The sequence below is a fragment of the Cinclus cinclus genome, chromosome 9, assembly GCF_963662255.1.
Source record: "Cinclus cinclus chromosome 9, bCinCin1.1, whole genome shotgun sequence".
Classification (NCBI taxonomy): domain Eukaryota; kingdom Metazoa; phylum Chordata; class Aves; order Passeriformes; family Cinclidae; genus Cinclus; species Cinclus cinclus.
Window position 1 is genome coordinate 13,907,284 of NC_085054.1, and position 14,594 is coordinate 13,921,877.

At 56.5% G+C, this 14,594-nt stretch overlaps 2 protein-coding genes across 2 annotated transcripts; one reads left to right on the plus strand and one right to left on the minus strand.

Annotated features, from left to right (window-relative positions):
- Positions 1 to 48: 48 nt before the first annotated feature.
- LOC134047260 (mitochondrial chaperone BCS1) lies at positions 49 to 3,753 on the minus strand. The gene is made up of 7 exons (XM_062498293.1): positions 3,400 to 3,753; positions 3,006 to 3,145; positions 2,698 to 2,892; positions 2,423 to 2,486; positions 1,901 to 2,070; positions 1,334 to 1,451; positions 49 to 743 (listed from the first exon to the last, which is right to left on the minus strand). Exons 1-7 carry the CDS (start codon positions 3,717 to 3,719, stop codon positions 491 to 493), a joined length of 1,260 nt encoding a protein of 419 aa, XP_062354277.1. The 5' UTR covers positions 3,720 to 3,753; the 3' UTR covers positions 49 to 490.
- Positions 3,754 to 5,207: 1,454 nt separating this feature from the next.
- Positions 5,208 to 14,594, plus strand: ZNF142 (zinc finger protein 142). Its single transcript, XM_062498437.1, has 8 exons — positions 5,208 to 5,490; positions 6,016 to 6,654; positions 6,900 to 7,163; positions 7,624 to 8,436; positions 8,667 to 8,844; positions 9,455 to 12,680; positions 13,579 to 13,684; positions 14,033 to 14,594. The coding sequence occupies exons 1-8, from the start codon at positions 5,208 to 5,210 to the stop codon at positions 14,530 to 14,532; spliced, it is 6,009 nt and encodes a 2,002-aa protein (XP_062354421.1). The 3' UTR covers positions 14,533 to 14,594.

A 14,594-nucleotide genomic window follows, 5' to 3' on the forward strand; every position in this document is an offset into this window, starting at 1 on the left:
TTCTGCACCAGCAACTGGATAGAGGGGCAACCAACAGGAAAACAGACCAGAGAGACAAGAGCCGTGTTGTGCACTTCACAGAGAATATCCACAAACCAGTGAGACCACTGTTTGAAAAAAACAGACGCTTTTAGCAGTGTAGAACTCCAAAGGAACTGCCCAAAGGAAATGCCCTTCTGGGCACCTCCACGCTGATCCACAACTAAGGGGATTCACACCAGGAGCCCTGGTAGCTTACAGCAATCCCAGCATGAGGCACACACTGGTGAGCAGGGCTGGTGCAGTCGCACCCAAGTCTGGGGAGCAGCAAGAGCCAGATTTCCTCCCTTGCTGTGAGGCTGGCAGCTCTGACTCTCCCAAACCAAGGCATAGGAGAGGTAGAGGTGAACAGAGACCTGGCCTGTGCAGGTGGGCAGCTTCATGGCATGCCCAGGATGGTCAAATCTTTGTCCCAGTCCTCTCAGTGTCACAAGGGAAAGCTGGCCCCTGGTCACAGCAGGCTGGAGCTTATGTTTGAAGTGGCTCCTTCAGGGTCTGTCTTGTACAGCATGAAGTGGCCTTGCACCTGGGCAGCGCTGATCTGTTTGGAGACTGCTAGTGCCTTCTCTGCAAACCTCTGGGCTGCAGCTGGGGGCTGCTCAGGGTAGAAGCGCTGGAACATGCAGGCGAGCTGCCAGTGGGAGCAATGGCCCACGTACTGCTTCAGATCCACACGGCCAGGACGCACCAGGGCTGGGTCCAGCCTGTCAAGAGACAAAGGGTGGGGCTGGAAAACCTGATCAAAGCATCTGTTCAGGGTGGGTCCTGCTGGAAGCCCCTATCCACACTAGCACAGCCCCTTGTCGTTTCTGCAAAGTGCCATGCACAGTCAGATGGTAAAGGGGGGAAACGGGTTCATCCCTGGGGAGACTGAAAGGGAAATCAACCCAAAAAGGAAGGAGAGAGCTGGGAAAGGACTGACTCCAAAGGATAACAAGAATGTCCTGGGAAACAGCTCTGCCCATCTCTGTCCCATGAGCAACCTCTGAACAAACCCCTAGGCCAGCTTGGCCTGGAATGAACCAAGCCTGCCGCAGCACAGCAGCTGTCCAGGCACCATGAGTTCAGCCTGCATCCCACCAACCCAGTGGGCTGCACATGGAGCCAGCACTTCATTCACAGCATGGATACAACCCCGATACTTGCAGCAATCAAACAATTTGCATCCCAAGGGAGAATGTGGGAAATCTGTATTCCCAGTCTTCACACTGGAGGATTCAATAAATAAAGCCCAGCAAAAGAGCAAGGTTTTCCTGTGCTACCCACCCCACTCCCTCCCAGGGGCAGCTCTGACCTGTCCACATAGTTGGTGGTCATGAAGACAATCCTGGCTTCTGTGGAGGCCACACCGTCCAGCGCATTGAGGAGACCACTGAAGGTCAGGCGCCCCATGCCTTGGTACACAGTTGGGTCTGGAAACAGAGGTGTCTGAGATTGTAGCTGCTGGCCACTAACCCTGTGCAGGCTTGCAGGCCACCTGCCTATCACCTGAGGCTTATGCCAAGCTCCCCACTCACTCCTTGCTTGGAGGCTGGCCCTCTGTTTGGCTGGCAGCACATTAACCTCCCCTGCCCACACACACTCATGGGAACACACAGAATGGGAAGGAAAGCCATCTTCTCCCTCATCCTGAAAGTAGCTGGGCAGGACAAGGACCTTTGCCTGAGTATAAAGGATCCAAATTCCCTTTTATATCCTTGCCAAAACTGGTTAAATCCCAGTTTGGGCCCTGAGGCCTGAGAGATTCCCCCACGCCTGGTCTCTGCTGGTGCAGTTGAGCAGCCTAGAATCCAAACATTTTCCTGGCACAGCTAGGGAACCTCCCTCCTGCTGCTGGTCTGGGAACAGGGACAGTGCTCACTCTCAGCAGCAAGGTCCCGGCTGACAAAGGCAGCATCCACATCCTCCAGCAGGATGATGCTCTGCTGTGGTGCTACACTCAGGAGGTGATTGAGCCGGTCATCAGAGAGGCTGTGGTCACTGAGGCTCAGCAGGCAGATACTGTACTCCAGTTCCCCAGCCAGGGCTGTGCTGGAAAGGACAAAAACCACAAGGGTGAATCACAGTGGGAAAGCCCACAGTCAAGGAAAAATCTGATTTTTCCCCTTACCAGTAAGGGAGAGGACAGAGGGGTCCTTTCCCAGCAAGGATCAGATCTGAGAGGTGGGTGGAAGCCTCTGTTCAGCCCACCCATACCACGCAGCACTGTGCAAAGCACAAAGGGCTTGTCACCCTGACTTGTCACAGTGCCACAGCAATGCAAATTCTTACAACAGGCACCACACATAAGGCACAGCCCACTCCTGTACCCCAAACCCAAACTCATCCACACCCTCTCATCCAAGACTGCTGTGGCCCAGAGCAGGCAGTTAACAATACTCACATGAAGCTGCTTTTCCCACATCCAGGAGGACCATAAAGCAGGTAACCTCTTCGGTAGGGAATCCCTAAGAAGACAGAGTTCATTTAGGATAATGACATGGATTGGTCTGTGCTCCCTTCCTTCAAGCTGTGGTGCTATGCTGAGCATGCAAGGAGGATACACCTGGGGAAAGTTTAAGTGGCAGGGAAAAATCTCTCCCCAGCCAATTCCAGAGAGGACCGTGAGCATCCCGTCCCACCCCACACTGCACAGAGCACTCCACACTGGAACCTTGCCTCTTTCACTGTACCACTTGGGGTTGTTGATGAACTCCTTCACGTCCTGAACCAGCCTCTCTGACACACCTTCCTCCAGCACCACGGAGCTGAGGGGCCGGCGGCGGCGGGGAAAGCCGAACTGACGCCACTCTGCTCCCACAGCCGTGTACATGATCGTCCTCCCCTCCTGCTGCTGCAGCGCCAGCTCCCGGGCTGCAGAGAGACAGAGGGGACAGCTGCCAGGGAAGAGGATCTCCTGTGAAGGCCTGGGCAACTCCAGGGAGTAGGCTGTTCCCAGCAGGACCCCACACAGTTCCTCTACAGACCTTCCTGAAGGATATTGAAGAAGATCTCCCGGTCGGTGCCCAGTGCAGTGAAGGTGACAGACTCCCAGGGGGTCCCTGTGTTCAGGTCAAGCATCTGCGTCTCCCGGCTGCGCTCGACACGAATCCACTTCCTGCGGTACCTGAAACAGGAAGGCAGGTGGGTGTACAGTGATCCAGCACCACTCAGCTGCACCTCACCTGGTTCATGCATCACTCATCTCATGTAAGGAAATAATTTCACACTGCTGAGTAGAGGCTGCTCTTGCTACTCTTCATCTCCTGCCCTAACCCAGATGCAGAGAGGAGGCAGGATCCTCTCCACTGCCTCTACAGGCCACCCAATTTGCCAAAGTGAGGCTCAATCCCCACATTGCTTTTCCCTACTCTCCCTTACCAGATGAAATGATTCCCGAGGCTGGGGACAAAGTCGAACTTGGTGCTGACACGCCCACTTTCATGCTGCAGGTACGATGTCTCAACACTGAGGTGCTGCGTATGCTTGGCGTGGTGGGAGACCCAGTTCAGCAGCCATTGGTAGCTTTTATCCTTGCTGGGCACTTCCAAGGTGATCATATAGTGACGCCTGAAAGCCACCAATCCAAACTGGGCCCCCTTACGGGCTGCTGCCAGGACTGTGCCCACCCCAACGAGGCCAAACCCAGCCCCGAAATATGGGTTGTCCTTCAGTGCTAAGACAAAGTCAGAAAGAGGCATTGTGGGAGGTTAGGCAGCTCCTTTCCACAGCATTGTTTATGCACTCCGGCAACAAACCTGTGAGGAAAGACTGAATGGTAGCATGGAACACAAAAGATCACCCACAGTTCCCTGCCCTTTATCATGGCCAGGCCTCAAGGTGAAGTGCTGCCTGGCATATTTGGATTTCCCACATCTCTAATTATTACCAAGTGTTACTGTTGGCTGCAGGAACCTTCTCCCTCCCTGCAGGCCACTGGGTGACCCAAGCAGAAGGGGGCCAGAAGACTCTTGAAGAAGCACGGGATCATCTGTAGCTTCTTCAGTCAAGACAATAAGGCCAGAGTTTTACAGGGTTTTATTTTTGAACAGTCAGCAATCATAAGCACCGCAATTATTTAAGGTTTATCGTTTGAAAAAGTTGAAGCACATCCCCAGGCTGAGCCAAGAACCGGATCTTTGCTGCTGAGAATGGGCACACGGCGGTGGTGGAGGGCGCATGCTCCGGGGGCCTGAAGCTTCTCCACCTCCCTCAACAGGTCTGTCATGTACTGGGAACGAGGGGGAGCCTTCCCCGCCAGACACACAGACACGCTCTGCTCTCTCAGGTACAGAATGCCGCCTCCACTAGAATAAGGCTGACCTTCCTCCTCACCAGGGCACAGGGTCCCGTGGGCAGGGTCCCGCAGCTCCCCCCCTTCCCCGCAAGAGCTCCACCCTCGCCTGCAAAAGACCCAGATCCACACCGGCATTCCCCGCAGCAGAGACCCAGCCGCGGCCACTCCGCGGAGGATCCCCCGCGACCCTCGCCCCGCTCCTGCCGGTGCCGCTACCGCCGCTCACCTGCACCGCGCCTCTTCCGCTGCCGCCCGCGCCGCTTCCGGCCGCACCATAGAGCGTGGCCGGCAGGGCCGGGCAGAGCGGCTGCGCGACAGGCACAAAGGGCGGCGCTCTCGCCGCCCGACACCACCACCGAGATGTACCGAGGCAGGGGGACCCGGGGCGGCGGGGACAGCCCGGGCTGAGGGAACTTTGGTGACAGCCCTGGGTAAGGGGCGAGAGGCTGAGGGCAGCTCGAGTTGAGGAGTGAGGGGCTGGGAGGGCCGGGAACAGCTCGGGGTGAGGGGCTGGAGGTGCCGGGAATAGCCCGGGGTGAAAGGCGAGGGGCTGGGGGGAGACTAGCCTGGCGGGACTCGTGGGGGCACCTGCTGGCTGGAGACCGGGCATAGCTCTGAGGATGGGCGCGGGAGTCGGCCCAGCTCGACCCAGGGAGCAAGCTCTGGGTGTTGGGCTCAGGGGGAAGGTACAAGTGCCCTGAGTGACAGAGGGCTTGCCAGCGGCCTGCTGGGGACACAGCAGAAAGGGACCAGCATTGGAATACCTTGCCTCGAGACTGGCATCACAGGCTGCTCCACAAAATCGTCTTGGGCTCTGGGATGTCCTTCATTTAAAGTGCTCTCTTCTGTTTCAGATTGAGAGGTCATCCAGCCCAGCGCCTAGGCAGTGGCAATGAGTGCAGCAGTGACCGTATCAGAGGGTGCCAGCAGGGAGATGGAGACCCTGTGCTCAGAGCTGCTTCTGCCCACACCAGGAGAGGTGGGAGCCATGGGAAGCCCTGGTGTGGCCAGCGCTGGTCTGGCTGGGACACCCCCACTGGCTGCCAGCCAGGACCTGCTGCTGGCAGACTCATCCATACCTGGGGAAGGGGCTCACGCTGAAGGAAGCAATGTGGAAATACTCATCGAGACAGTGGCTGGCAATGTGACACTGAGCAACGCGGCCAGTGCCACAGGTATGGGGTGCAGGGAGTGCAGAATGGGCCCCACTGCAGTCAGTAGAGCTAGAGAGGTCTGGCCAGGGTCCCTGTCCTAGGTGCCCTCAGGTCTTTGACCTTGCTTCATGAATCTGGTGCCACCACTGAGCACAGACCTAGCACCAGCTGGGTGTGTGGATGAGAATGGCTGTGGGAGTTGCATGCTGTGTGAGGGGGTTGCTACAGGTTGTCAGTAGGGACCAGGCAGACATCTCCACCTGAACTCCTACCCCCCAGCATGTTTCCCATGTAGGTCCAGTGTGGGCACATCCAAACAGGAATGGGCCAGCCTAGCCTCTCATTTCTGCATGTTTCAAAGGTGAAAATGGACAGAACTGGTTATTGTGGTCACCTGGGTAGTGGTATTCCCCCTCTTATGGGAGATGTGGTTCCCAAAATGTAATGTGTGGCAAGAGGGATTTATTCTCTTTGTCCAGAGCTGGAACTGAACCACCAGAGTCCCAAGTTCTGGGCCTTCTAACACTCATCCCTTGCTCTCTTCAGAGGTTCTGGTCAAAGTGGTGGAGCTGTACTTCTGCGAGAGGTGTGGCCAGAGCTTCTCAGAGGCCTCCCTGCTGTCCCAGCACCAGTGCCTGCTGCTGCCCACCCCAGAGCACCTGGGACTCACAGGGGCACTGCTGGCTTCTGTCACCAAGGGCCAGAGTAACCCCAGGGGCTTAGAGCTGCCTGGAGCCAGCGCACAGGAGGGCTCTGCTCCCGAGTGCCTGCTGTGCCCTGTCTGCCAGGAGGCATTTTTGCAGCCTGGCCAACTCAAGGAGCACTTCAAGACCCACCGTGCCCCATCAGGAGCCCTGCCCTGTCCCGAGAGGGGCTGCCACTTCACCACAGAGGACCGCAAGCAACTGCGCAGTCACTTGCGCCACCTGCACGGGGCCTCCCCCGTGTCCTGCACCTGCCGGGCCTGCCCGCTGCTCTTCCCCAGCCGCCAGGCCATGGAACAGCACCACCGGACACACTTCCCTTTCCACTGCAGCCACTGCGACTTCATCACAGCCAATGCCAAGCTCTTCTGGCAGCACAGGAAGGGTCACACCACTGAGTCCTCTTCTGAGATGCCCACAACAGGCAACCCCCCCAGTTCAGACCCCCATGGCTTTGACCAGTGCTGCATCCTGCCATCGGGTATGACTGGGTGGGGGGGTTTGGGCCTGTGGGTGCTGCAGAGGTTGGCTGTGTCTGTGCATCCCAGTTACAACTGGAGGAGTGGGGGGTGAAGCTGGAGGGCTGGGAACCCTGTGTTTGTGCCTCCCTGCAGCACAGTTTGTGCCTTCCATTTTCATCTCAGGTTTTTCTGCATGTGTGTGGGTTTGTGAGGGTGGCTTCCTCTTGCATGGAACATGATGATCTCTTGTCTGTCCCCACCGAAGCAGCATCAGAAGGGCAGGAGGAGCCCAGTAATTGCCACCCTGTCTGGAAAGCCAGCACAGCAGAAGCCAGGCCAGCAAAACCTGTAGGTACTGAGGACAGCTCCTTGAAGGGACAGAAAACATCAGCTGGAGAAGAGGACTCGGACAGCAGTGGGAATGAGTCACCAGAGGAGGATGGTGAGAGCCTCTGTGAAGCCAAAGCCAAAGAGAATGGGAAAGCAGCTCCCAAAAAAGTTGGAGTGCCACAGGCACAGCACTTCAAAGGTAGGATACAGGGCCTTATCAGGAAATGCTTAGGCTTTGTAAACAAGCACCACATTCTCAGGGCTGGCAGGCAAATATGGCCCAGGTTGGTGGGTGGCCTCGCATCTCCTGCATGTACCAGTGCACTTGTTTCCCCTGGCCTCTGCCCAATCAAATATGTACCTTCTTTTCCTGTTCACAAATGCTGCCAGGTTTAGGCAAAGGTCTGCCTGGCTTTGGGGACCAGGGGCACATGAGCAGGCCTGATGTAGGCCGTGCTTTGCCAGTGTTGAGTTGGAAAGAGCTCACCTGAAGTGTGCTGGTGGCTTGGGGTGAGGACAGTCTCTCTGAGTAGGTGGAGGCTGTGTGAATGCACATGTGTATAAACCCTCACCCTGGCACAACTAGATCAGGTACAGAATATCTGCCTGTGCTCTCCATCTTTTCCCTATTAACTGCTCACTCTCCTCTGTTCCCCCAGGGGATGTTGCAGAAGGCTCGGAGTACCTCTACAAAACCCACATGTGCCCTGAATGCAAGCGGTGTTTCAAAAAGCGGACCCACCTGGTAGAGCACCTCCACCTGCACTTCCCTGACCCCAGCCTGCAGTGCCCCAACTGCCACAAGTACTTCACCAGCAAAAGCAAGCTGAAAATCCACATGATGCGGGAGACAGGCGAGAAGGCTCATCACTGCCCACTCTGCCACTACAGCTCAGTGGAGAAGAATGCCCTCAACCGCCACATGGCCAGCATGCATGAGGATATCTCCAACTTTTACTCTGATGTTTACTCCTGCCCCGTCTGTGAGGAGAAGTTTCGGCTCAGCCAGGCCCTCAAGGAGCACTTGAAGACTCACAAAGCTGAACCCAAGAGGCTCAGCTGCTTCCACGGGGACTGCAACTACTGTGCAGAGGACCGGAAGGAGTTTGTCCGTCACCTCAAGGATGCTCACGGCATCAAGGCAGTGGAGTGCAAGTACCATGCCTGCTCACTGCTCTTCGGCACAGCTGAGGCCATGGAGGCTCACCGGAAAACCCACTATGCCTTCCACTGCCAGCAGTGTGACTTCATCTGCTCCAACAAGCACGTTTTCCGCAAGCACAAGAAGCAGGGGCACCCAGGCAGCGAGCAGCTACAGTGCAGTTTCTGCCCCTATGCCACTTTCAACCCCGTGGAGTTTCACGACCATGTGGGCAAGATGCATGCCAACGAGAAGATCCACAAGTGCACTGAGTGTGCCTTCGCCACAGCGCACAAGCGGGTGCTCATCCGGCACATGCTGTTGCACACTGGTGGGTGACCCCTGTAGGCATCCCAAAAGCTGAGCTGGGATGGGGAAGGTGTCTTGTCCTGCCTCTGGGTGGGCAGGGAGGGCTGGGTCAGGGTTCCTGGGTCCCACCACCAGCTTTGCCAACCCAGGATCACTTGGCTGAATTTGTTGCATGCTCCCTGCTGAGCTGTCTTCCCTGCCATGTTGCTTTATCTGGCTGTCATGCTGAAGTCATTTGTGTGTTACATGTAGGAGAGAAACCTCACAAGTGTGAGCTCTGCGACTTCACATGCCGGGATGTGAGCTACCTGTCCAAGCACATGCTGACCCACTCCAACGACAAGAACTTCATGTGCACCGAGTGTGGGTACATCACCAAGTGGAAGCATTACCTGAACGTCCACATGCGCAAGCACACTGGAGATCTCCGGTAAGACCCCTGCTCCAGCAGCCAGGCAGCATAGTCAGGGCTCCCCAAATCCTGCTCCAGGGGTCTGCTTCTGGCTGCACTGTGTGTCAGACTTTCTCAGGCCTCTCCTGCCCTTTCTGGTATGTAAGAAATTTGGTTTTTGAACTTAGAGCATGGTGCTGTGGAGGCAAAGCTACTTTTGGTGTCCCTATGCCACCAAGGAAGGTGCAGCTCTGAGCTTGGGTTCATTACTCTCCTGATGTTTGTGGCCTGTTCAGGACTGCCAAATTATCACCTCCTTTGGGTTTAGCCTGCCTCCAGAGATGCTGGAAGTGCTGTTAGCATGCACATGTGAGAGTGTGTGGGTCTGATACCGTGATTGTATGGAATACTAGGAGAATCTATCTCCAGTCCCCAGACAGGGTGTAAAGCACCAGCAGTGCCAAGGGCTGCAGCAGGGGGGAATTGCCTGTCATAAAGGCTGTCTGGATGGCAAAGGTCAGATCTGGCAAACCATACAGTACTCCATCCTTGTTTGTCTGGGATGGGGAAAGAGAGCTCAGCGTGCCTGATGATGCTCAGCCTGCCCCAATTCCTCATGCTGCCTGACCAATTCTGCTTGTCCCTGCAGGTACCAATGTAACCAGTGCTCGTACCGGTGTCACCGTGCTGACCAGCTGAGCAGCCACAAGCTGCGGCACCAGGGTAAAAGTCTGATCTGCGAGGTGTGTGGCTTCGCCTGCAAGCGCAAGTACGAGCTGCAGAAGCACATGCAAGCGAAGCATTCGCAGAACTACCAGGTGCCTATCTTCCAGTGCCAGTACTGCACCTACCAGACCAAGTACAAGCAGGCGCTGCTGAACCATGAGAACTGCAAGCACACCAAGCAGAAGGAGTTTCGCTGTGCCCTCTGTTCGTACTGCACCTTCAGTAACACCAGCCTCTTCTTCCATAAGCGCAAGATTCATGGCTATGTTCCTGGTGACAAGGACTGGCTGGAAAATTATGCCAGCAAGGAGCTGGAGATCAGCTCATCTGAGGCACTCTTTGGCTGTGAGCTTGGTGCAGCCCTGCATGTAGATGCCAGTTCCCCCCTCACTGGCAAGGAGCAGTGGATGAAGGAGAAGCCATCCCAGGTGGAGTCCCATGGAGAAGAGGGATACCAGCAAGTGTTCGTAGTGCCCCTCCTTGAGCAGGATGCCGCTCCACCAGAGAGCAGCAGTGAGGCAGAGAGAGGTGTGGGCGAGGGGGAGCAGAGCTGTCCTATTGCTGGCAATGCCCTGGAGGATGACTGCATGCATGGAAATGCTGCCACAGGCTCTACCGAGCTCACTGTTTCTGAAGACGAAGCAGAGAGTTGCACCTTGCACTTGGAGGCACTGAATGTGTCGTCTGACCCTCTCCTGGAGAACTTGACTGGAGAAGCCTGTGTGACCCAGCCAGACAGCGTGGAAATGCTGTCCTGCAAGGAGTCTCCTGCAGCCTATGAGATGCTGGGCTCCCGGGATGGCCTTGGCTTGGAGAACAGTGGCAATACACTCGAAGACATCCCAGATTTTGAGGAAGAGGTAGATGTACAGGAGGACAAGATGGTGAAGGGCAGTGCAGTGGCAGGAGACAACCAGGGAAAAGACACCCTAGAGGAGGACATAAGTCACCTTGAGGGGTCGTGCTCAGACCACCACAAGGTGGTGGCAGACACTGAGGTGAGAGAGACCAGCCAAGCCAAGCTGCCAGAGGCCTGGCTCAGCATGCTGAAGACACCTGAACAGGGCCACCTGCCTGTCCCAGAGGATGTGACCACCTCCAGTGATAATGCCAGGGGTGGCTCGGAGTCAGTGCTGAAGGCTCTGCGGAAGCAGGACAAGGAGCAGGCGGAGACACTGGTGCTGGAGGGCAGGGTGCAGATGCTGGTGGTGCAGTCAGAGAGCCAGGTCTTTAGGTGCGACAAGTGCTCATACATCACGCGGAAGGAGAAATCCATGTCCCTGCACTCCAAAGCCAGCTGCCAGAGCCGCCGAGCCCCACTCGTGTGCCGTGAGTGTGGTGCCAGCTTTAAGCAGCAGAGGGGACTCAACACCCACCTCCTAAAGAAGTGCCCAGTTCTCCTGAAAAACAACAAAATCCTCAAACCAACCAATCAGGAGGCACCTGGACTGTGCCAGCCTGCTGACCAGCCTGGTGATAATGGTACAGAAACAGCAGACAGCGAGAAGGGAGGCTCAGAGGAGTCTGAGCATGCTGAGAGCCCTTGGGGAGCTGAACTGCTACCCAATAAAACACAAGCAGTAGGCATTCCTTTGGCAGGGGCACAGACACCAGGCTGTCATGCCTCTGAGAAATCCCTGCTGGGTGACAGCACAGAAGTGGCAGAAGAGCTGCCCCAGCAAAGGGGTGGAACTGAGCCAGGTGGAGCTGGTGGTGCCTCCCAGCCTGGGAAACCCTCAGAGAAATACCGATTGGAGGGAGGGAAGCTGCACTGCAATGCCTGCTCTTTTGTATGTTCCCGTGTCTCCACCATCACCTCCCACGTGGAGGATGGCTGCCGAAACCTGGAGCAGTTCTGGTGCTCTCTGTGCCCTGAGGCCTTCCGCTCCCGCCGGGCCCTCAAGAGCCACTGTGCTGACAAGCACGTCGTGCCAACCAAGGAGGATGAACCCCAAAGGACCGAACTCCCTGAGGGGGACCCACTCAGTGTTGAGAAAAACCAGCCCAGCAAGCTCCCACTGGATTCAGCCCCACCAAAAGCCACCCTGCCCAAGAGGAGGCGTTTCTCCTGCCCCACCTGCCCCTTCACATGCCACCAGGAACGGGCCATGAAGACTCACAAGAAGAGGGGCTGCGTGACCCTAGGTGAGTTTCGCTGCACCTCCTGCCCCTTCACCTCCAAGGTGGCGAAAGCTCTGCGGCTGCACCGCAGGCTGCACCGCAAGCATTACAGCAAGCGGCCACAGCTGCAGTGCCGCCAGTGCGAGTTCACCTGCAAGCAGGCCCGGTGCCTGCGACAGCACATCCGCATCAAGCACGAGGGGGTGAAGCCATACAAGTGCCGCTACTGCGAGTTCAGCACCACACGACGCTACCGCCTGGAGGCCCACCAGTCCCTGCACACCGGCGTGGGGCGCATCGCCTGCAGCATCTGCAGCCAGACTTTCGGCACCAACTCCAAGCTGCGCATCCACCGCCTGCGGGTGCATGAGAAGACACCCACCCACTTCTGCCCGCTCTGCGACTACAGCAGCTACCTGCAGAATGACATCACCCGCCATGTCAACAGCTGCCACCATGGCGAGCTCAACTTTGGCTGCTCCCGCTGTGAGGCTCGCTTCAGTTCTGAGACGGCCCTCAAGCAGCACGTCCTGCGACGGCATGAGGAGAAGGTTTCCTACAGCTGCCCACGCTGTGACTTTGTGTGTCACAGTGAGGCCACGCTCAAGTGCCACGTGCAGAAGCAGCACCCACACCTGGAGTGCAGCACCTGCAAGGAGACCTTCGCCACCCGGGAGGCACTGGAGGAGCACAAGACACAGCATTTCAGCCACCGCTGTGAGCTGTGCAGCTTTGCAGCCAAGGAGCGGCAGCAGCTGGTGCGGCATTATGTGGAGAGCCACGAGCCGGCTGCCCCCCAGAACAAACCCCTGCACTGCCCTTTCTGTGACTTTGCCTGCCGGCACCAGCTCGTGTTTGACCAGCACATGAAGGGCCATGGGGGCACCCGCGTGTACAAATGCTCAGATTGTGAGTACACCACCAAGAACAAGCAAAAAATCACGTGGCACATCCGCATCCACACTGGTGAGAAGCCCTACAAGTGCCACCTCTGTAAATATGCCTGCGCTGACCCCTCACGTCTCAAGGTAAGAGCTCTGCTTGGGAATGTATCCTACTGCATCTACATTGCTTGAGGGGCATCCAGCTGCAAGGATTTGGGGAAGAAGTTCCCAAGGGGAGGTTGCATCCTCGATGTTCAGTGGCTCATACTGAACAGAAATAGGAGTTAAGCAGATAAAAGTCATGTCAGTACAATACATTTCTTCTCTGATGTTGCAGTTTAAGGGCAAGGGAGACTTTTAGCAAAGCAAGAAGGTGGTAGCAGTCTAAATTCACTTCTTCTCTTGCTGACATCTCTGGCTTTCTCTGTGTGCAGCCTTGCACCATTCAAAACCAAGTTTGGCTGCTTGCTGGCTTCAGCATTCTCTGTGGTGCCAGTTAGACAGGGTGCAGGGAAACCTCCAGCTTTCTTGCAAGCAGAGTATGACCCTGCCCTTGTTACTGTAGCTGATTAGCATCCTGATGCACGCTAAAGGGCTTTTCCTAGAACGGGAAATGTGTGGGTGATGGAGGCACAGGGTAATGGAGGGGGAAAATAGTCTGGTTTTGCTAAAAGAAGTATTGACTTTTTTAATGGCCAGGCTGAGCTGGAGCCTCCTGGGGCCACCTGGGACAGTCTGTGCAATGTGCTCAGCTCTGTTGGGCTGGATTTTTAATTTGACTCTGCCTTACATACCAAACTGGGGGGCAAAGCCCATGCCATTCACAGGCTGGAACAGAGCAGCTCAGCAGTATGGTTATCTCATCCTGACCCGGGTGTGGATCCCCCTTGCCCATAGCCTGCCAAGCAAGCATACAGTCCTCATTGCCCCATGTTGCTGGAGATGTCAGAGCTGTCTTTGAGCCTCTCACTGCTACTCCAAAGCCCTGCACATCTCCAGAGCAGAAGACATGGTCTCATCCTGGCCCTGTCCTCTTGCCCAGTATCACATGCGGATCCACAAGGAGGAGAGGAAATACCTCTGCCCTGACTGCGGCTACAAATGCAAGTGGGTGAACCAGCTCAAGTACCACATGACAAAGCACACGGGTGAGTGCTGCCCACTGAGGACAAGCTGTCAAGCACTGGGGAGGGTATTGGGGCTGCTCCATGCTTCTTCTTCTGCCCAGCTGGAGATGGAGGAAGACATTTGGGGGATAGCACATTATCCTGTGCTAATGGGGTGGGGGGGGTGCTCTCAGGTGGGAGGGAGGTTTGGGTGGCATAGACCCCAAACTTCGGTGCCTTGGAAATCAGGATCTTGATGTGCCTGCTAATAAAATGGGATGTGGTGGGGAGTCCCTGGGGACTGATGCTCTGTTACAGGGATGGTGAGACCCGTGGACTGGAGAGCACTGTGCCCCCATCCCGATGCCATCCCCTTCCCTGTTGCCACAGGCCTGAAGCCATACCGCTGCGATGAGTGCGAGTACTGCACCAACCGTGCGGATGCCCTGCGGGTGCACAAGGAGACACGGCATCAGGAGGCCCGTTCCTTCATCTGTGAGCAGTGTGGCAAGGCCTTCAAGACCCGCTTTCTCCTCAAGACTCACCTGAAGAAGCACAGCGAGGAGAAGCCCTATGTGTGCAACGCCTGCGGGCGGGCTTTCCGCTGGGCAGCTGGCCTGCGCCACCACTACCTGACCCACACCAACGAGCACCCCTTCTTCTGCCGCTACTGCCCCTACAAGGCCAAGCAGAAGTTCCAGGTCATCAAACACATCCAGCGGCATCACCCTGAGCACAGGGCTGTTGACCCAAGCCAGGGGGTGGGAAAGGACCCCAGCACCCACACTGTCCACCTTCACACCGTGCAGAGGGACAGCCAGGCCAAGGGGGCCCCCAGGATGGAGCAAGAAGGAGGGTGCCTTGCGGAGAAGGATGGCACATTACAGTGAGGCTGAATCCCAACTGCTTGAAGGCACTGGTGGCACAGGCCTGCTGCAGAGATGTATGTGTG

Bases quoted from the DNA above. Each gene is read 5' to 3' on its own strand.
- LOC134047260 (XM_062498293.1), bottom strand. From the start codon at position 3,719: ATGCCTCTTTCTGACTTTGTCTTAGCACTGAAGGACAACCCATATTTC. The intron at 3,146-3,399 runs GTAAGGGAGAGT...TTCCTGTTTCAG, and splicing joins CTCGGGAATCATTTCATCTG to GTACCGCAGGAAGTGGATTC. The intron at 744-1,333 runs GTCAGAGCTGCC...GTCTCTTGACAG, and splicing joins ACCACCAACTATGTGGACAG to GCTGGACCCAGCCCTGGTGC.
- ZNF142 (XM_062498437.1), top strand. From the start codon at position 5,208: ATGAGTGCAGCAGTGACCGTATCAGAGGGTGCCAGCAGGGAGATGGAG. The intron at 8,845-9,454 runs GTAAGACCCCTG...TTGTCCCTGCAG, and splicing joins AAGCACACTGGAGATCTCCG to GTACCAATGTAACCAGTGCT. The intron at 13,685-14,032 runs GTGAGTGCTGCC...CTGTTGCCACAG, and splicing joins CCACATGACAAAGCACACGG to GCCTGAAGCCATACCGCTGC.